Below are 21,553 nucleotides of genomic sequence, written 5' to 3' on the forward strand. Positions count from 1 at the left end.
GAAAATAAATAATTTTCAGAAAAGTACAGTAATTTTTTACAAGAAACCTCATATGGGTAAAATGTTTGCATTTGTAGGGTGTAACCTAACAACATTTTCATGTTATTGCTGTCACCCCACAGGTATTTATACATAAATGGGGTGATCTCCCCTCCCCCACTGGATTATTGTTATGGGCACCTACAAGGCAATTGTTTTTAAAATAAACCATTGTAAAAGTTTCTTCATGGATATATCATCATGGAATGTAAGCCAGATTTACTGGTCTTTCCATGAAAGTATTGTAATTTGGCCAAACATTAACACTATGGTCCATGAGAATGAAATTTTAGTTGTCCATGTCCATCTGTGGGTTATAACCAATACAACAACTGACCTATGAACAAAGATACAACCATTTGTCATCATTAGTAGTGTATCATATAAAATTAGAGTACTTTTTTATATTAATCATGCTAAAGTTATGACACTGACATCAAACAGGCAATGGACTTTATGTCTGTTCATTAAGCTTCCAATATGCCTTTAACTCGTGTGATGCCTCACACCATTGCTAGTAGTAGTATTGATCATCGTTAGTGTGACTGACATACATTGAGATACCCAGTGTCTGTGCATGCATCCATCCCCTGTCTATTTGTGTCACTGAACAGACTTACACCAAACACGGTTTCAGTTTTATTGTTTACATCAAAAATGAATGCAAAGCTAAATTGTACTATATAAGATTTCCAGTTTCAAGTAACATTAGTGAGGGATTTTATTTTTTTGCATTGAGAGTTTCATCTCCTTATTTCTTGGAAATGTGAAAAATAATGTTCATTTACAGGTGAGAAGCCATACAAGTGTGAAGTTTGTGGCAAAGTATTTTCACAAAGCAGCAGTTGCAAGGTCCATATGAAGAGTCATCTAGCCGAGAAGTCAGAGATTGAAAACATGAACTTGGACAGCAAGCTGCATTCTGACCCCAAGAACAATGTGGTAGTAGAGGTGCTTTTACAACCCAGTGAGGAAAGTGTTGAGGAATATGGAGGTGAGGGACTGACCATTAATTCTTCTACCAGGGACTGGAATTTTCTTTCTTTCTTTCATCCAAAGATAATTATTGTTTTTAACTAATATGATGGATAGAATTAGTTCTTCTCCAAGTGTAGACAAGAGCTTATTTTACATGCTGTTTGGGAGCCTGATTATTTTCTAAAATCCCAGTGCCCTGCTTCTAATCTTTTTGAAAACCTAATGCAAGGCACATAAGGTGTTTTAATTGGAAAATGTTGAGCTTGTAAAACTACTTGATAAGATTTTAAACAAAATGTTTGAAATGTTTTCCCCGATTTATGAATAGTTGGTGTTATTAACCTTTGATTAATAATTAAACCAAATTTATAAACAATTCGTCTTTTGCCAGTACTGAGCAAAATATTTATTACTGTCAGTTTATCATCCATCTTAAATATTTACTACTGTCAAATTATCATCTGCCTTAAATTGACAAAGGAGAAAAATGTTATTTAAGAATTAGAAATATGTCCATTTGGCATGATTGCCAATATAATGCAATGGAAGGGCAAAGTTCTAAGGCCAGTGGGAGTCATTGTCAAAAAATGAGATAAATCAACTGTCTTAGTCCTTCCAATGTAAAGCTTTGTATCAGACTTGGTTTCAGTCCCATGAAGTCCTTCAGAAATGACTCGAAAGAAATTAAATTCACTATGGACAAGTTATGACATGACAGATATGTTTAGTACACTATATCCCCATCATGGATATTGTAGAGTCAAAATATAAGCAGATGTCTGCAAAGATTTTGTCACATTTGATATCTTGACATTATTGAAAAAGGTAAATTCTTTGTCTGATCAGTCGCAGAAGAATACATATTTTAACATAAATTGTATTTGTTTAATGCTATTTTCAGGTAAATTCAAATTATTGGACTTTTTGAACCAATGGTCCATTTTGATGAAATTAAAACTTTTATTGCCTTTCAGTTTATTGGGGGGGGGGACCAGGTGGTCAAGTGGTCACATCTTACTGCTGTCCACGTTGGATCAAGTCTCAGCTCAGTTAATGTATGTGAGAAAGCTCACCAGCAGCTTTTCCCAGAGGTCTTTCTAGGTTCCTGCTACACCACATATACCTGTTGTCATGTATAGCCTATCATGTGATGAAAGATGGCATTCCAAACCAATCAAATTATTTTGCAGAACTATAAAAAAAAAATTGTTCAGTTAAAGATTTATTTGGAAAAAGAATCATACTTTTTTTTTTCTCCATTACCTTTACATTATCAGAATCATGCAGAATTTTTCCATACTGCATGGCTTCGTACTGCATGACAGTGTGCCTAAGAATATCATAGTGTATTAGGAACTACTTTTTCTTGTTGTTTTAGGGTTTAACGCCATTTTTAGCACAGGATAGGCTATATATGGTGGCCAGTATAAATGGTGGAGGGAAAACCCGGAAAGAACCACTGGCCCATGAGAAGCTACTGGCAAGCTTTCTCAACTACCCACATTGGCCGAGCCTGATACTCAAACCCACGCAGACAGAGGTGAGATGACAGTGATCCCTAACAGTAAGTGCTTTAGACCACTCAGCCATTCAGGGTCCCTGCAACTACTTGTAAAGAAATTATGTAAGCTTATTTAGTACAAGCTTTAGCTTTTGGTTTATTAAATTTGTGGATGAACTAAACAAGTTGTTTTGTCCTTTTGAAAGTAGAAATGAAAATGTTAACGATGTGGATGAGTTCACCGAATTTACATATTAGACTTCGAAATAAGCAATCTAATGAAAGTGATATTTTCAATGTCAACAACAAGCATGAGAGATGTGAAAATAACATTCTGATAATTTAAAGTTATTTAGGAGAAATGTTCATGAATAGAATGGTTGAGACTATGACCATTGCTCTCTAGGATCTATAAAAAGGGCACAGAAAAGCATATTGAGGCTGAGAGCTATCGCATATCTATCAGGGACATACCATTTTACAAGTCAGTCAAAACACTAAATTCAAGAAAAAAAATGCAACTTAAGGTTTTGGTAGGAAACTAAGAGCCCCAGAGCCAATAAGCCAAGACAATGAAAAGTATCATTTCTGCCTGCTAAATGGACTGTCATACAACAGCTGCTTTGCAATTTTCCCTGTTAAATATTTTCATACAGTGTCAGGCTAGTGATATTAGACATATACTATGATACAGGTCATAGCTAGGATCCTTCCAACAGTGAGCATGCATGTGACAGGATATAATCATTTCTTCTTTAGATGGTAATAAGACTGGTAATAAATACATTTATGCATCTTGAATTTCCTTAAAATGAATTTTCCTAGTTCTGCATATCTGAATGACATGACCCATGTCATGGAAAACCTGATACACACAGAAATTTTACTGTAATTTTGACTACTTTTCCAACTGAAATCGTATTCTCCATACAGCACTGAATTGACCAAATAAATCCAGTACATCATAAGCAGAATTAAGCTGGATCAGCAGAAAAACAAATCCATCCATTCTGGACCAACTGGAAAAGTTTTTCAATGCACATTCATTCAAAATATGACTCCACATTTCAATTTTAAGCAGACCAAAATGTGAATGTTTTAAAAACTAATGTCAGATCTTGGATTTCCTCCGAATGTACTTTTTTAGTTCTGCAAATCCAAATTACATGTCCTGCAAAACCTGATATTCACAGGAATTGTACTGGAATTTCGAATACATTTCCATCTGAAATCTGCACTGAATTAACTCGATAATCCAGTCCATCATAATCAAAAAAGCAGAATTGAGTAGGATAACATAAAACCAAAATCCACCCATTCCAGACCAAATGGAAAAGTTGATGTAATGTGCATTCATTTACAATATGACTCTAAATGTCATTTTAAGTAGACCAAAACGACAATTCATTTTGAAACTACTATTGACTGCATGGCAAAGTTCAAAGGTTACTGGGCAGTGCTATGTGTGCATTAATATTATTATTGTGTGTTGATGTTCTACGGTTGTATATATTTCAAAATACAACATAAATTCAGTTACTTTGTTTCTTGTAGTGTATTCCTTTATTATTAAGCCTTAGATAGGAAAACAAATGGAGTATATAATAAAAAGGTTACTGCATTTGTATGGGAAAATTTGATCTCGATTTTCAGACTAATACTGCACTCCCAAAGTTATGCAGTAACCTATAATTATTTCCACTAAAAAGCATAAATTTTTTCACATTATTACCATTTCAGATTTCGACATCTCTGAATCAGTGATATTTTCCCAGTCTGACACAAACCAGGTTATCACCATCACCACAGAGCAGGCTAGAGGGGAACATATCTCAGTAATGCAGGAGGCACAGTCATTGCTTAGCAGAGTAGAGCAAGGTTAGTTAAGGATTTACCCCAATATTGTTTTCTTGCCTGTGGAGCAAAGATAATACAAACATATCACTTTACAACAGAACCACTCCGGTGGCCTAGTTGTTAGAGTGTCCACCTCGGATGCAGGAGGACATGGTTTCGATCCCCAGCTGAGTCATACCAAAGACTTACAAAAATGGTACTTACAGCTGCCTCGCTTGGTGCTCAGCATTAAGAGATTAGTGTTAGGACTGGTTGGCCTGGTGTCAGCATAATGTGACTGGGTGGGACATCATGCTACATGTCTGTGGCATGATGCCCCAGTACTAGACATCAGTATGAACTGCCACACTGCAGACATTGTAGCGATATGACTGAAATTTTTTTAAAGCTACATTAAAAATCCAAAACACACACACACTTTACAACAGTGCTATTTTTATTGTTGTTGTTATTGTGTCCATAGGAATGGATTGTTTTTACGTTAAGTGCTTTTTTCTGAATTGACTATGTAAACAATGGCAGACTATCAATGATTGTAATCGTTCTGAGGGCTCATATTCTTAACACAAAAGGTAGGTCCTATTTTTGTTATTCCATTGACTATACAGCAAAAACCTGCTGTAGTATGATGGTTGCAGTCCATAAACTTGTGAAATACTACATAGAATTTGTTTGGAAATAAGACTGACCAAATTAGACATTGATCTTATGATCAAATTGGACATTGTGATAAGAAACTTCCATTTAGGCTAATAAAAATAAATTAACTGAATCTCATATATGAGTATATTTACTTTGTAATGTTCTTGAGACAAATATATCAAACAGTGAGAAACTGCATCAGAGATTCATTGCAAATACTTGTAGTATGTACATTGTGGCCTGTAAACTAGCCTTAACCAAGTCTGGAAGTAACCATCTAATTTCGTGGGTAAAAAGCAATCTTCACCAAACAGCCAGAAAGACAGAAGCAAGAGCAAATGAAATAAGTATGGTTTGAAACATAAATTGATACTAGGACTTTGCATACTGAAAACAGGGAGTAACAGGTTTGATTACAACAGAAAACCTCACCTCACCTAAAACTTTAATAGTTCTGTTCCTGTCAGCATCAAGAAACAGTAGTAGTACATGTAACAGCCTAGTGTTATAATGGCAAATAGCCTGTGTATATCAGAGTGACATGAAGCTGATGTCATCTGCAATTCTGGCTTCCTTTTAAAGACATAAAATGGATTGAGTCAGAACTGAATATATTGTTATGTTCACATGATGACTTCAGAACATTCATTAAAGACATAATGTGTGGATATATTTATATTTATGCAGTTTCAGAGGTGAGATGAAGGGGTGCCGGGGTGGGGATGGGGTGCGGCTTGACCTGTACATACATGTGGTTGTGATCAAGATTGTTTCTGAATAATGACCAACAAGAGTCACCATTTTCAGGACCTATTAATAATCAAAATATCGAATTTCACTTATTAGGGGATAAATCTTGGGGATTGAGTTTATTGTTTACCGATAAAATGATTGATTTTATGCATCCTGTTGATCATGTGTTTGGCTGTCAATGCACAAAGCCACGTGTGCATGAAGGCAGCTTTCATAATTATTAATGAAGCAGCACTGAAAAATTTCAAGTTTGCTGAGGTTTTATTGTTGGTGATTTGAAATCACTTATCGCGTAGGTAAATTAATTTATTGATTCGAGTGATAAACCCGTTTTACCTATGACATTTGTTTGGTACCTACGCGTGATTGAGCAAGGTATTAAGGGTCTGATCAATGACATCTACAATAAATTAGTAGGTATTAAGGGTCTGATCAATGACTAAAATAAATTAGTAGGTATTAAGGGTCTGATCAATGACATCTACAATAAATTAGTAGGTATTAAGGGTCTGATCAATGACATCTACAATAAATTAGTAGGTATTAAGGGACTGATCAATGACATCTACAATAAATTAGTAGGTATTAAGGGTCTGATCAATGACATCTACAATAAATTAGTAGGTATTAAGGGTCTGATCAATGACATCTACAATAAATTAGTAGGTATAAAGGTTCTGACCAATGACATCTACATATAATAAGCCACCAAGAAAATTTGTGATTTCACAGTATCAGACATACATGGCTGACAGACAGAGAAACAAAAGGACAAAAGATTGATTATAATTAATGAATACAAATAAAAATATGCAGCAGATTATATGATCTATAAGAATTCAGTAGATTACCTCCATTCAGCTGTCATTTAAATCACTTCTGTCCCCAACCCAATATAAAAATCGCTTCTACCACTCACTAACCCATAGCCAGAAATTATGTTTAAAAAATATGATTCTGTAGGGGGCACTGTTTTTTAATTAAAACATATCTGATGGTGGATTATAATTTTTTTAAATTGCTTCTGTTGTGGGTTGGTTGATTTTGAAAGTGCCTTACCCCCGGGGGATATATGTTTTACTGGAACAGCCCCGAGACAGATGCCACAATCAGTTTATTAAAAAAATAATGACAATACCCACTTGCCTCTACAAATTAACGCAAAGTGTCACAGTTTGTAATGCCCCCTCCCCATTCCATGTTAATTATCTTATCCCAGCATGTTCAGCATAAAGGAGAAATTCCAAATGTGTTCCCCGTGTCTAATGAAGTATTTTATTCATTATTTAATAAACACTTTTACACAAAGTTACTCTGTTGATTCTTATCTTGTCTGCTTGGGTCAGATTTGATTGCTACACTTATAATGTGTTACATGGTGAAATATATGTTACACTGAATTCAGACTGATGATTATTGTCTGTTTCAGGACAAACAATAATCATCTATCAGAACTTAATATTGCTTATTCTCTGCATGATGCATATGAAGTATTGGCAAAGCAACATAGAAACTTTTAGCAAAAGTGGTTAGTAAATAATCAGTAAAGTACTTAAGATGCACATGCGAAGCAAATTTGGAAAGTCGATTTTTATTTTGACGTATTTAATCAGTGACTGAACATGCCAACAGGATAAATAAAAAATATCACAGAATCGGCAAGGGTACAGTTCAAACTGCATGAGTTTCTCACCTTGCACAAGTTTTTTTATTTTATTGAAACAGAGCAGGTTCTTCTAATAGGTTTCTTTCTTCACTAATAAAAACAAGTGGCCATGGCAATGTGATAGATTTTCACAGTTTACATCCCCACTCCAAACTGTGGACTTGTTCCATGCACAAAGAAATTGTACTATTTCTTCTCTTTTAAATATAACAGTAATGTATTCCAAATTTAGGTGAAGACATGAAATTGGTAATGTTTTTAAAGCTAAAATGCAGTACAAAACAAAGGGCATGGTGGCCAAGATAAGCCATGCATCTGATAAAATGGGGCAGCCTCAAATGACCTAAAATGTTGAATTAAAATCACTGACAACTTGCATGTAGTCTGTTTCATAGTATTGTTGTTATCTTGTCATTGATGAAAATGGCACATAAATAGATGCTACGTATATGTCTGTCTGTAAACTGCATAATGGAAATACAACCAGTATGTCAACACTCATAAAAATACACCAGCCACCACTGAGAAAACTTCTAAAGATAGAAAGACCATGAAGTTGATATGTGTATCAATAATGTATCCTCTTGTCGGTTGAGTGTCATTTGTATTGATACACAGCACAGGTGTATCATTTCACCCAATAATTTATCAAAACTCTGGGGTAGGCTCAACAGGTAGGTCATAGTCAACCAGTTTGAAGGAGATGACCCATGGTTCGTTTCCACTAGAGAAGGTTTTTGAACAATTACCGTGGTAGAGAATGCTTTTCAACAAAAGATTTTTTGAATCCTCACTACAAGACTGCCGAGTCACAAATTTGTCTTTTACCTATTAAATTCAACCAAAGCAATATTAATTGCACAGATATTTCTAAGAATACAAGTTGAGACTTCAAAGGAAGTGACACTCAGATTGAGCTGCTTGATTATTTACACCATAAATGAACTTCTAAATTTTATGAATAATGTCATATATTTCTTTTAACAGAATCTGTGAAACAGAATGAAGATGGTGATGAAGACCCAAACAAGGACAAGGACATCATGGGTGGAAATGTTGTAGTACTCTCACAACCGCAAGAGATAGACAACATAACCAGTTATTATGGCAACACTGACACCATCAACCGTGAGGAGGTTGTGTACACAAGTGACCTGATGCAGACTGAATTAGATCATGAGGAAATAGCCCATGGAATTCCTGGTTCAGAGATTTCTATACAAACTATAGGAGAAGATGACCTGAATAATGAGAACACATTGTCTCACACAAGTGATAGTGTAAAAGAGATGGGAATTCAAATGGATCCTATCATGGAATTGGACGAGGATACAGATGTCAGTTATAAGCTCAAATCCTGATGTGACTTATTCATTTTAAAATATATTTATTGATTTTACAACTAAATTCTTCAAGAAAAAGTATTCAAATGAATCTCCAGTTTAGAAAGATTTTTTCAGTGTATATGAGAAAAAAACCTGAACAATGACAACATCAGTGGCAGTAAGACAAAGATGGGAATTCAAATAGACCCATCATGAAATCAGATGAGGATCAAAATATATGATAAGAATTAAAATCTTGATCTTAAAACTTGTGTTTTAATCCCAATCCCAATCCAGTTTATTTCAAAATAGTTGCATTTCATGTTAATCATCATCTTCGCTAGCCAAGATTCCGATATGTTAACCCTATCTACACATTAGCAGATCAGGCAGGTATTTATGTGCTTCAGGTCTGTGAATTTTAGTGGATGCAGCAGCAAGCCATCACATCCAATCAAAATTAAGTTGTTCAGATTTGAACACTGTTTCTACATGAATTGAGACAAGGGGAGCACACAACTGAATGGACTCATAAATAAGCAATTTTCCACTGCCGGTCCATAGTTATACAAATACCTTTCATTCAAATACACCTGTAATGACTTCTGTTTGGTACGCAGTCATACTTTCAATGTTAAACTTACAAAGTATCCTTTTAAAGTTAATTGCTTCCACCATTTTCAGCCAATGTACAATGCATTGCTGTTACATGCTATTGGTTAGTTGGCATTGCATACTAAGGGAAGCAACTCATGAAATCCAATAGATGTCACTAGGACAAAGCACTAAAACATCTGCACGATCCACGAAGGTGTAGATAGGAATAACATATAAAATCCTTGGCTTGCGAAGATGGTTAATCAGGGTTTTATCAGACAAACCACATAAATTTGTTATAGGTATTTACCACACAATAGTAAATTTTAATTATCACATGTAACATCTGACCTCTTCTCAACCTTGGTATTAGAATATGAGGCAAAGGAAAGGTGAAAAATTTGTTTTACAGTGAAATGTGTCACTTTTGCAGCACATTGGTATTTAAATAGTTCTTCCAAAACCTTACTTTTCCATTCCAGAAAAATATGTGCCTGACACTATTTAAAAACCCAACATAATAAAGTCTATTCTTGTTCTGATTGTCTGGATATTTAAACAGGCGCCAGCACTGAACTTCATTTTGTTTGGTTGATAAATATATTGTGGGACATTGACAGGGTAATAGCAGACTTTTCTATTTCTGTGGCAAATGTATCTGATTTTAAGTACATTAGGTAGGTTAATATTTTGAGTAAATTGGGCTTGTACTGAAGATAAAACTACTAGATATTGCAGGGGTTTTAGCTGCTATTTCCTGCAACACAGCTTTGATAATTTGATGACATTAGTAACAAGTTTACTTAATTATTTATTTAATTAATTAATTAATTAATCATAGAAATTATGTTCATTGCCATTACTCTGCATTAACTCTGAACACTTGAAAAAATATTTTCACCTTTGTTTTCTTAATTGTTAGTGTTTTAAAAAATGTTCAACTTCTTGCGATTAAGATGTACTGAAAAGCTCGTATTAATATCATGCATCGAATGATCATGGACCACAAATTTTTTAACAAATAGTTGATCATGTCTTGAAACTTAAATAATCTAATAATTTATTTCCTTGAACGCATGAAAAGGTTGACACAGCAGTTACCTTTCTGGCAGTGCAAACATCATATCATCAGTAACCCTGTGAAGTTTTTTGTTAAAGTGTGTGCAATATAAGATATAACAATCACAGTAGATTGATAAATATAAGCAAACAGTTGTTTATTTACATTCTTATTTTTTTGTATTTCATTAATTTACCTGTTTTGAAAATTATTTTTTTCAAAATGAATAATTGTCAGATAATACACAGAGGAACCCGACTTCACACTGTGTTTGCATGACCCATCCATGATCATGTGAGAGATATATGGTCGAAATAGATCCTGCAAAGCATCAATTACTGTTATTTGCCAATGTTACTTCCTGTTTGGAGCAATAACGTCCAAGAATAAGTCCTATTATTGTATTCCATTTAATTTTTGTCCCATAATACCCCAATTGACAGAACTAGTTATTCAGAGTTTTCTGTATGGACAGCTGGACAAAGGACTAAAACAATGATAATAAACTATTACAAGTGATGGTCTTGTAAACGAGTCATTTTGGTCTTGCCTGAAAAACAAGAAGTACGTGTTTACTGGGTAGCAACAGTATCCCAGTGTTCTAAGTAGAACAGAAATATTTTATTACATTGATTTAATACTGCTACTCAAAGTCTTGTTTTCACAGGTAAGACGCTAAACGGAACTTGCAGCCCCCTTATAAGGAGATAAAAGTCCTTTTTAGCATGATGTGATAGAAGTGCCACGTTTTTGAAAATATTCACCAAATTAAAAATGAAAACTACAGAACCTGACAACTAGTTTGTCCTTTCAAAAAATTGTAATCAGCAAGGTGAAATAATAAAAGTTTAATATTGTTCCATTTGATCCAAAATGCTATGGAGAAAATTACTAACGATGACTTGCAAAAATGGTCTATTTGCACAGGAATTTCCATGTCATCTGCTATGAATTATACTCCTGTGAAACTTATCTTCACTTGTGTTATGGTTTGTATATTTCTTAATTTGGTGAAGTATTTTTTCAGAAAAATAAAAAGAGTATACCTCATAGAAAGTGGTGAAATGAACGTGAGGGGATGACATTAATACAAATTGTAAACATGAATCTTCATGTTAACTTACGACAAAAATTAATCGTAAATTCATTTAAATAAAGGCCCATTTTATTGAGTCCATGCAAGCATATGGTGAGAGACAGATATAATTTTGAAGCTACAGTTGCAATAAACATTTTCCTCTTTAGACTTTCATGCAGCTAATGTAATGATACATTTTTTAATCAAGCCCGCACTAGCAGACTGTGAGATGTAGATATTGTTTTCCAGGAACAACAGTTGCTATATAAGCTTCAAGCTTGCGTGTTAAACTTCTATGTTGAAACATTCTTACCAATGAGATAGACTGGAATGCATAAGAGCATGGATCACAGGCGAGACACCTTGTTTAAATAAACCCTGTACTAATGTTCTTGTCAGTATGAGTACTTGTTTTTGTGCCAAATGTGTAGATTTACACCAACAAGTTCCATGCCATATTTAAAAATGGACTGTAGCAAAAATGTAGTGTACAAGTTTATTTCTAAAGATCTGTTTGATCATACAGTCAAATCACCAATTGCTTCAAAGATTAGTATTCATATTCTAGTTCAAAATCACTGATTTAAAAACTTTCTCAAAACCCCTCCCCTAGAACCAGAAGATAAATCTACTTTGGCAGAAAATATAGATAAGTCATCCTTAAAAACAGTTACAATCCAGGTTTGTGAATGCACAGTGCTAAAGTAATTTCATCAAGACACTATGTGTAAAACAAAATGAAACTACAATCATTTCATCACATAAATGTGCAGATATATTTATTAACTTAATTTCACTATTATGGTCATGAGCCCTTTATTACAAAACTCAAAACTTTCTGGCACACTCATAATCATTTTTTCCCTTGTAATTAAAACACTATATATAATAGCTTTTCAAATTTTAAAAAAAATTGCTTGATTATCAAATATGTTTAGTTTTTTCTTTACATTGTGAAATTTTACAAGTACAGTATTATGTTTATCACAAGGTCAATATTTTTTATTTTAATGTGGACCTTTTGAATTGTGAGCTTGCAAGATCCTAGTATATCATTCCATTTAAACCTATCAAACATTTCACATATCAGCAATTTAATCAACTTGTCTCTTTTTAATTTAATAATTTGTTTATTTTTGTCTGTGATGATGAAAAATGTTATTGATATCTTGGGAGTCTGAAGAATGGCTATGAATGAAGCAATCATGTAATCAGTTACAATGTATTGCTGCAATGATTTACAATTGATTACTAATGTTCATATTTGTCGTATGTTCATAAAGTTTTCAGTGTTCATATTGATGATGCTGTTTACAATTTTCAGTAAATCAGTTATTCAGAACATACTTTGTTGCACTTGTTACTAATCAGCATCTTAAAATAGATCTTAATGATGCACTCAACAGGACTACAATTTTCCCAATGTAGTATTATGCTAAATATACATTCAGATATCAAGGCCAACAATCAACATCCAATTAGGCATCTTACTGCTCTATGCAAGATTTAACACTTGGAGAAAAAAAGAGAACAAAACTTAAAATTCTTTTACAAATATAGTTTGTAATCAAAGTTTTTGATATACTGTTATGCTTAAAAAATATCACTTTCTGTCCAAGTAGAGCCATGTACCAGAAGTTGTTTTACAATGGAAATCAGACAAGTTCTGGCTAACGAGGTACTAGAAGGCTTGGGAAGATCATAACATTTGTAAAAAGTACATACTCGACTATTATTTAGTTATTTTGGTGGTGATGTATCAGGATTTTTAAAATTTAATGTTTATTGCAAACCACCGCTTTTAAGATCATCAAACAATGGCCCTATTGTGGGAGCAATAGGCCCCCTACCCCAATCCATGAAATATCATTTTTCACAAGACAATAAAACTTGAATACACCCAGATCTATTATCGCATAATGTGCCAGCAGATCTGGGATCTATATAGTTTATTAGGAGTAATCAGAGAACAGAACAGAACGACATCCTTATCTGCCTTATCTGTTAGTGCGTTATGTGATGGTAGAATAGGGTCTATGTTGTTTGCATTATGTGATGGTAGAGTAGGGTCTATGTTGTTTGCATTATGTGATGGTAGAGTAGGTTGTTGTTGTAGGGCTTAACGCCATTTTTCAGCACACGATAGGCTATACATGGCGGTCAGTATTAATGGTGGAGGAAGAAACCGGGAAAACCCCGGAAAGAACCACCGACCCACGAGAAGCTACTGGCAAGCTTTCTCACATACCCACATTGGCTGAATCTAAGACTTGAACTGGCGCAGACAGAGGTGAGATGGTAGTGATCCGTAACGGAGAGTGCTTTAGACCATTCGGCCACTCGGGGCCCCAATGGTAGAGTAGGGTCTGTGTTGTTTGCATTATGTGAAGGCAGAGTAGGGTCTATATTGTTTGCATTATGTGAAGGCAGAGTAGGGTCTATATTGTTTGCATTATGTGAAGGCAGAGTAGGGTCTATATTGTTTGCATTATGTGAAGGCAGAGTAGGGTCTATGTTGTTTGCAGTTGGATCACACTTATAAGCAAGTATGTACAGTAGGTTGGCAACAAAATACTTGACAACTACACAGTAATAGCCAAGTGCCAAGTGAGCTGATTCTAAGTGTTCATTGGCAATGCTTATTACTGTAAACTTTAACACAAAATATGAAATTGGCTAATCATTTTTTTCACAGTAAAACACAACTAGTAATTGATAACTATGTAATTCCTTTAATTCCATCCCTGTCAATAATGTATGGAACAGTGACATTTGGCAAATGTGGTGCAAAAATAACTTCTAGCTGCCTGATAGTAGCCTCAATTCTTCCATCAACACCCGAGTCATTAAGAGTTATGGTTTGGTTGGTTCTAGATAACATGATGCGTGTCATTATCATGTTAGACCAAGCTAAGCCAAGGGCAGGAATTAGCTGTCTACCTGTCTTGTTCATGGAACTTGACACCTGTAACAAGAAATACTAATTTCATAAATCATGTGTGAAACAAGCTAGACATTGAGAACGATCACTTACAGTATAGAAGGATATCAAACTATTAGCGACTCTTATTTAAAACAACAGACATCAGTGCCAAATAAGGCACTTGAGCTGAGCTATGTAAAGTTCAGTCCATAACAACAACAACAAAAATTAATTTTCTTTATGCTTCTGCCATATTCTTTGAATGGAGCATAGTGTTACCGTTGTCCTAATTTTTGCACCATTACATCATGTTAATAACAAATTTCATTTCTAATCTGTATCCTGGACTACCCAGTTTTGATGCACTTGCTTGCACCTTTTCAAAAGTACCATATATACTCGCGTATAAGCCCGTTCATGTATAAGCCCCCCCCCCAACTGAATAGGTATAAACACTAAAAAGTGCATGACCCACGGATAATGTGACCCACAACTTCGTGACATCACACGGCAAGTTCTAAATGCATTTATTTAGGCAAACTTATACTAACAAAAATTATTAAAAATAATTGGTATATACTTGATACTTGTTTGAAAAGTAATTTATTTAATTTTCTGTTTTCTTATTGTTTCTGCCTAGTTTAGATTTATGTATAACTTGATCAAACGCTGACAATAGAGCATTCATGATTGCTGTAACACTACCTCTCCCTTTTGTCTTAATTATTATTTGTTTATGCATTATTGTATTGGACATTTTATGTCAGTGCACCAGTAATTACGTTTTTATTTTGCCTTGAAATTGTAGATACCTAACTCCTTAAAATATGATCCCAGTATGACAACACAATGAACAACAATACGGTTTAATTCAATGCATGCAATTAGGCAACAGAATGTATTTACATAATGGCATCACCGCATCACAGATAAAACCTCAAGTTTATAAGTAAAACAACATTAAAAAATTAATTAAGCATTCCTCAAGTTTTTCTTTATATTTATCATAATCTTCATTCCTGAAAATATTTGTCACAAAATTGGGGAAAATCATGTTCCATTAAAAGTATTGGATTTAGTGTATGATTATTTTTCAATACTTAACTGGCTGGGACCCAGGGAAGGCTTTCAATGTCGGGTACTCACCAATAGATGCAGATTAGAATTTTCTTATCATTTTAATATGAACTCTGTGAAATCAAAGTACCCTGGAATATATTCCAAAAGAATCTGGTTTCCCTGGGTACCATATATGTGTCAATGGAACAGCCCATACATCTTTAAAAGTGCAACTAATCAGAGAAAGAAGACAAAATGTTACAGGATGTTTTAGTTTCATTTATTTAATTCTTACCATTATCAAACAAATTTATAAATAAAAAGTTAAATTACGTCCCCTAGGGGTGAAAGACTGAGAGTAAAAAATCCCCTTGGTGTCAGAACTAGAAGTCAGACTAAGTAAAAAAGCAAACTTTGGTAGAAAAAAGGAGGGGGTATGGAAAATGATTTGGATGTCTCTGAAGCACAAACATGGGTGAAGAAAAACACCACATTAAATATCAAGCTTATTGAAAAGGCTGATTAAAAATTTACTATTAAAGTACAGTTTCTTATGACGATAGAGAATAATACAATATTTTTAAAAAAATAAGAAATAATATACAGGATGCTGATTTAGTTATGAAATGTATCATGAAATTATGTTTCATGTAAATTTCCACAAATTGTAAAGAAGTACCTCAGATTAACAGATCCATCTAAAACTTTACAAGATTGTACTCCATTCTAAACTGTGTTACTGTTGCAGTTTTCAGCTGTGAAAAATATGACTACCAGTAATATATGTTGTAGATAATGCCTTCAAAATTAACCCCTATTTGCTGAATGTGAATAAAATCATAAAATGGATAAATGAAATCTCAACAGGTCGCTTGTTTTATGAAAACTGGCTATTAGTGCCAAAACATTTGAATTCAATATCATGACATTCATAGCATTTAACATTAATTCATATATCTGTTAAACTATAAAACTTCAATGAAAATGCTGGAATTGCTACTGGTGGTAACACTTCATGAAATAAATACCAATTAAATGCATTATGTCAAGTGAAAGCAAATTTTTAGTAAATTATGTTTCTCCAAGAATACTTACCCAATCACATTAACGTTAGGGATATAAGCCTGCTACCTCTTGAATCCAGCCCTACTAAAAGACGAAAATTCGTCTTTTCTATCTCATATAGACCAAAGGGCAATAACTCTTGCCCCTTACCTCCCCCTGCCACCGCCAGGTGTCACTAGTTTTTTTTAAGCTGAGCGATATATATTATACGAAGATGCTCGCATAGGGGGGTGGTTGGGAGGGTTTTTTAAGTAATGTGATCGGGTAAGTATTCTCGGAGAAACATAATTTATTAAAAATTTGCTTTCTCCTTCAAATACGTTCCCCGATCACATTAATGTTAGGAGAATAGGTAATAGGAGGAGGGAATGCTGAGCATCCTACCTCCACCCCGGGTACCTTCTAGGGAATGATGGCTGGATTCCCCATTTGAAAGATAACCCGTTCTCCTAATTTCATCAGCAACACAGCCTAGGGTCCCGTGATGTGACCCATATATGCAGTTAAGAAGATAGTTATTGAAATCTTCTTACCTACGAAATCTCACTGGCGAATCCAGCAAAACTGATAGGCTGTGCTGATTGTTTTAAATGGGTCTGGTGGTCATCTGGGCTGCCAACACCGGACCTACCAGATTCAAGGTTTGCCTCTGCGAAGCCAAATCTCTGAGATAAAAACTGGAGAAGGTTGACTCTGCATGCCAGCCAACAGCTTCTATTATATCTTGATCGAAACACTGCGTTCGAATGCAAGGCTCGCCGAGATTGCTAATCTCATGAGCTGTAATCTTCATGAGGCGACTCTGATCTTGTGAGACCTCAGAGTACGCTGACTGTATAACCCACTGAATCCATGACGCAAGGGCTTGAGGGGTGATATCCCGTTTACCAGCTTTGACCGGAAGAAAGAGGAGCTTACGTGTGTCCTGACACGCCTCTGTACGTTTTAAATAGTGCTTGAGTGCACGAACAGGATCTCACATGGCTGTTGCTCTTGACTTATCTATGGAAGAGAGCGAGTGAATGACGATTCTTTGATTGCCAATGGATGATAACCTATTTTTGGCTACAAAGCCTGATTGCGTCAGGAGGACCACCGAACCATCTGATCTGAACTGAAGAAAGTTCGGGTCACTGGAAAGGGCATGTAACTCACTCACCCTGCATGCTGAAGCTAAGGCTATCAAGAAACATGTTTTGTATGATAGTAGCTTTAACGAAGTGTGGGCTAAAGGTTCAAATTTGTCCGAATTGAGCCATGTTAAAAACCAGGACAGATTCCATTTTGGAAACAGGGTGAGGGATTTTGGTCGATTGAAATCAAAATTGGCTAAAAGATCTGATAGATCTCTGTTATGCCCAATATCACATCTACCATGATGGCGGAATGTGTCTGATATCATGGAGCGGTAGCCTTTGATAGTAATTTGGGCCAACTGTTTCTCCTTGAAAAGCCAGAGAAAAAAGTCGGCCAGTTGAGGGATTGAGACACTCAAAGGGACGATGTTATTGATATGGCACCAGTCCCTGAAAACACGCCACTTTCCCTCGTAAGCCTTCAGAGTAGAGGGCCTTCTTCCTCTTGAGATTCTCTCCACAATTGAAGGTTTAAATTGTTTGTCTCGCAAGGCTGTCCAGACAAGAGCCAAGCGTGAAGAAGAAGACGGTCCGGGCAGGGGTGGAACACCCGTGACCACAGTTGTTTGAGAAGATTTGGGCTGGTTGGAATCTTCCTGGCTAGATATATCGCTAGATTGAGTAGATCGGTGACCCAGGACTTGTTCCATCTGAGAAGGGCAATCAGAATCATCCGACAGTTCTGACCCCTTAACCTCTGGATTATTTTCAGTACCAAAACCGTGGGAGGGTAGGCGAATGCCCATAACCCCTCCCAGCTGATTGACAGAGCGTCCACGGCCCAAGCCTCTGGGTCTGGAACCGGAGAGATGAAGATGGGCAACTTGCAATTCCACCTTGTCGCAAAAAGATCGATCATCGGACGCCCCCAAAGTGTGCAAATCCAAAGAAAGACTGATTGATGGAGTGACCATTCCGTGTGAATGACTTGACCTTTCCTGGATACAGTGTTGGCCAAGACATTGAGTCTGCTGGGAATGTGTCTGATTTGTACGTTGATGTGGAGGTTGACGGCCAAGCGGGATCAAGTCCGCCGCTGCATTGAATAATCCGAGGAGTTGCAAGAATTCTCTCGTTGAAATTCACGTCCTGTTGGAAATGGACTCGACAAGTTCGACGATCCAGATTACGTGAGCGTGAGGAAGCCGTACCAGATTCAGATCGGTGAGAAACTCCATACCCAGATGGACAAAACGCTGGGATGGACGGAGATTGGACTTATTCCAGTTCACGAGAAAGCCTAGATGATATAAAAGTGCTAAAAGATCGTTTCTGCCTTTGAGCAGAATAGAACTTACCATATGTTTCTGGAGGATGTCGTCCAAGTACACTGCCGTCTCTGTAGATGAAGTTGAGCGGAACAGGGTGACAACACAATCCATAACCTTGGTAAAAGCCCAAGGGCTGATGTTGAGGCCAAAGGGTAGGACCTGGAAGTGATAAACCGCGTCACGGTAAGTAAATCGGAGAAATTTTCATGATGCGGGGTGGATAGGGACATGAAAATATGCGTCAGTCATATCTAGACTGACGGCATACTCGTCCCGCCGGATGGAAAGATGGATTGATCTCGCTGTTTCCATCTTGAATTTTGGTGGTAAAATGTATTGGTTGAGGCGACTCAGGTCGATGATCGGCCTCAACTTGCCGTTTGCCTTCTGGATAAGAAACAGCCTGGAATAAAACCCCGGCGATTGCGTTTTTTCTTCGCAATCTCCACCGCCCGTTTTTCTATGAGCAACCGTATCACCGAAGCCCCTCCGAAATGACCTGGATCATCCAATCGTTCTGAGAAAAAAAGATGGTCCAGTGGTCCTGAAATTGCAGGAGGCAGCCGCCCACAGGTAGGCTGTCTGCGGGTGGTGGGGAGGGTATGTCATCTTTTAGAGTTAGGAGGCTTGAAGACGGAGAAACTTTGTTTCTTACCGCCTCTGTATGGTTGCCTCCTAGCTTGATTAGACTGTTGTCTCCTGGCATTGGGTTGGGAGCTATAATGCACATTTGATTGCAAGGATCCCTTGTCCCTGGTCTGCCAATCATCCCTCCGCTGTGGCAGGGGATTTTTTCTAAACACCTGCGAGGGTTGGGCGGCGAGTTGGAGGGGCAGTTCCTGAGCTGCCTGCTTCCGAACTTCTTCAATTTTTCCTCCAAAGAGTAAAGGTGACCCAAACGGAGTCATCCGTAAAGCCAGAGTATGATGGGGCTTGAGCGATGTGGACCGCAGACATGCGTCACGTCGTATCAGGTCTAAGTTGGCAGAAGCAGTCAACACATTAGCCATGGAATGGTGAGCTGCCCTGTTAATAACTCAAACAATCCGGGCCGTCGCTTCCCAAGCGTGGTCATTGTCGGATTTTTCTGCGATCGGAAAATGGCTAATGAAGCCAAGTCTAACACTGAAGACGTAGCGACTACGTTCCAGACTAGTTTTGATGTGGCATAGAACATATTTTTGTCCACTTTGTAAAACAGTGAAGCGGACATGTGAACTGTTGCCATATTTTTGTCCAGGGCCGGAAGATCCGTACTGAAGGCGTCTGAATGAGTTTTGTACCAGCAACACGAGAACGTCGCTGGTACTTGGCTTTCTGAAAAGAACGCCTTAGCATTCCCTGGATCATCTAATCATCCTGATAGACGATCACTGATCTCCTTAATTTTTGCCAACTGGGGAAGAAGCCGGAAGGACGGCGTCTCTTCCTCCCCGTCAAGATCAACAGACGCCTTAACTTTGTAGTCTTGAGTGGCGGTAGAAGGTGGAGGGCATTCTGAAGTTGCCAACACCCTATAAATTTCTTCCACTGCCGCCTTGAAGCCAAACTCAGTCCGTTCCATGGTTGGATCTGTGTACGGCTGATTTGCAGGAGTTTCGTCACCCTCACTGTGTGCCGAGTCGTGTTCTGGAATAGCTTGCATTTCTGGATAGAGCATACCAGGTAGCATAGATGACGCGATTCCGTCATCCTTGACACTGTCACTAACTCTCCCTTGTGGACAAGCCATGAACATATGGACGGCTGGCCCTGCTGGCTGGTTTGTCTGGCTTGTGGTTGGCCTGAATGTTGGCGACGGTCCTGCTATCACTGGTACTGGCTGCTCCAATGGCCTGGCTGGACGGACAGATTTCTCACTAAAATCTTTGCCATAGTATTGGTATGTTGCCGACGGTACAGCCTGACAGATGGATTTATCACTAAGATCCCCGTAAATCATATTTGGTCAGACCGTTTTAGCAATAGGGTCCCCATGCTGGGACAGCTGGACGGCCGGTGACTAGAGGTTGTATAATGAAATGGATCCGATGGATCCGGTAAAAACCCCATGCGTCCTGACTTACAGGCCCGAAGGCCATGCTCGGACATGCGGGGGGACTTACGCCCACTGGGCAGCCTAAAATTGGGGGAACATTCCCCCAAAGAGTCAGAAAAAGCTGTGGAAGCAAGTGAGGGAAATAAGGGTAATATCTGGCCTGATGTGAATAGCTGCGTCGTCGTTTCCTGAACCAAACGATGCATCTGTTCAAAGGTGGACTGTTGTACCCTGTCAACATTATTTTCCTCCATTGCCGCTGATATTACTGTGGCTGACGGTTGCAAACGACGAACTTTAGGTGGAGGGGGGACCCCAACGTCCCCCACAAGACTCGCAATGGAGGCTGTCTTCGGATGTATACTGAGGACATCAATGCTATCTTTCTTCGACTTATTCCGTCTATCCCTCCCTTTTGCTGCCTTCTGGACTACATCAGCCCACATTTGCTCTGTCCAAGTATTACACACGCTGCATGGTATAGATGATGTACACTTGGTACATACAATACAAGAGTCATGGTTGTCTTCTTTTGCTTTGAACTTTTTGCATTTCATGCATTTGG

The 21,553-nt window shown here is 37.1% G+C and overlaps 2 protein-coding genes across 5 annotated transcripts in view; one reads left to right on the forward strand and one right to left on the reverse strand.

Moving 5' to 3' along the window:
• Positions 1 to 12,840, forward strand: part of LOC149804582 (uncharacterized) — a 57,709-nt gene extending 44,869 nt beyond the window's left edge. For all 4 annotated transcript variants that reach the window (XM_089941865.1, XM_089941873.1, XM_089941889.1 and 1 more), the window contains exons 6-8: positions 830 to 1,033; positions 4,259 to 4,396; positions 8,424 to 12,840. In XM_089941865.1, coding sequence (XP_089797991.1) covers positions 830 to 1,033; positions 4,259 to 4,396; positions 8,424 to 8,797 — 716 coding nt within the window. In that variant the 3' untranslated portion in view covers positions 8,798 to 12,840. The remainder of the gene's footprint in view (positions 1 to 829; positions 1,034 to 4,258; positions 4,397 to 8,423) is intronic.
• A 1,368-nt stretch (positions 12,841 to 14,208) lies between these two features.
• Positions 14,209 to 21,553, reverse strand: part of LOC149804583 (DNA repair protein XRCC3-like) — a 28,520-nt gene continuing 21,175 nt past the window's right edge. The window contains exon 7 of the mRNA XM_089932846.1: positions 14,209 to 14,461. Coding sequence (XP_089788972.1) covers positions 14,216 to 14,461 — 246 coding nt within the window. The 3' untranslated portion in view covers positions 14,209 to 14,215. The remainder of the gene's footprint in view (positions 14,462 to 21,553) is intronic.

This window comes from Sinohyriopsis cumingii, chromosome 2 (genome assembly GCF_028554795.1).
Source record: "Sinohyriopsis cumingii isolate HCF-2022 chromosome 2, ASM2855479v2, whole genome shotgun sequence".
Taxonomy (NCBI): domain Eukaryota; kingdom Metazoa; phylum Mollusca; class Bivalvia; order Unionida; family Unionidae; genus Sinohyriopsis; species Sinohyriopsis cumingii.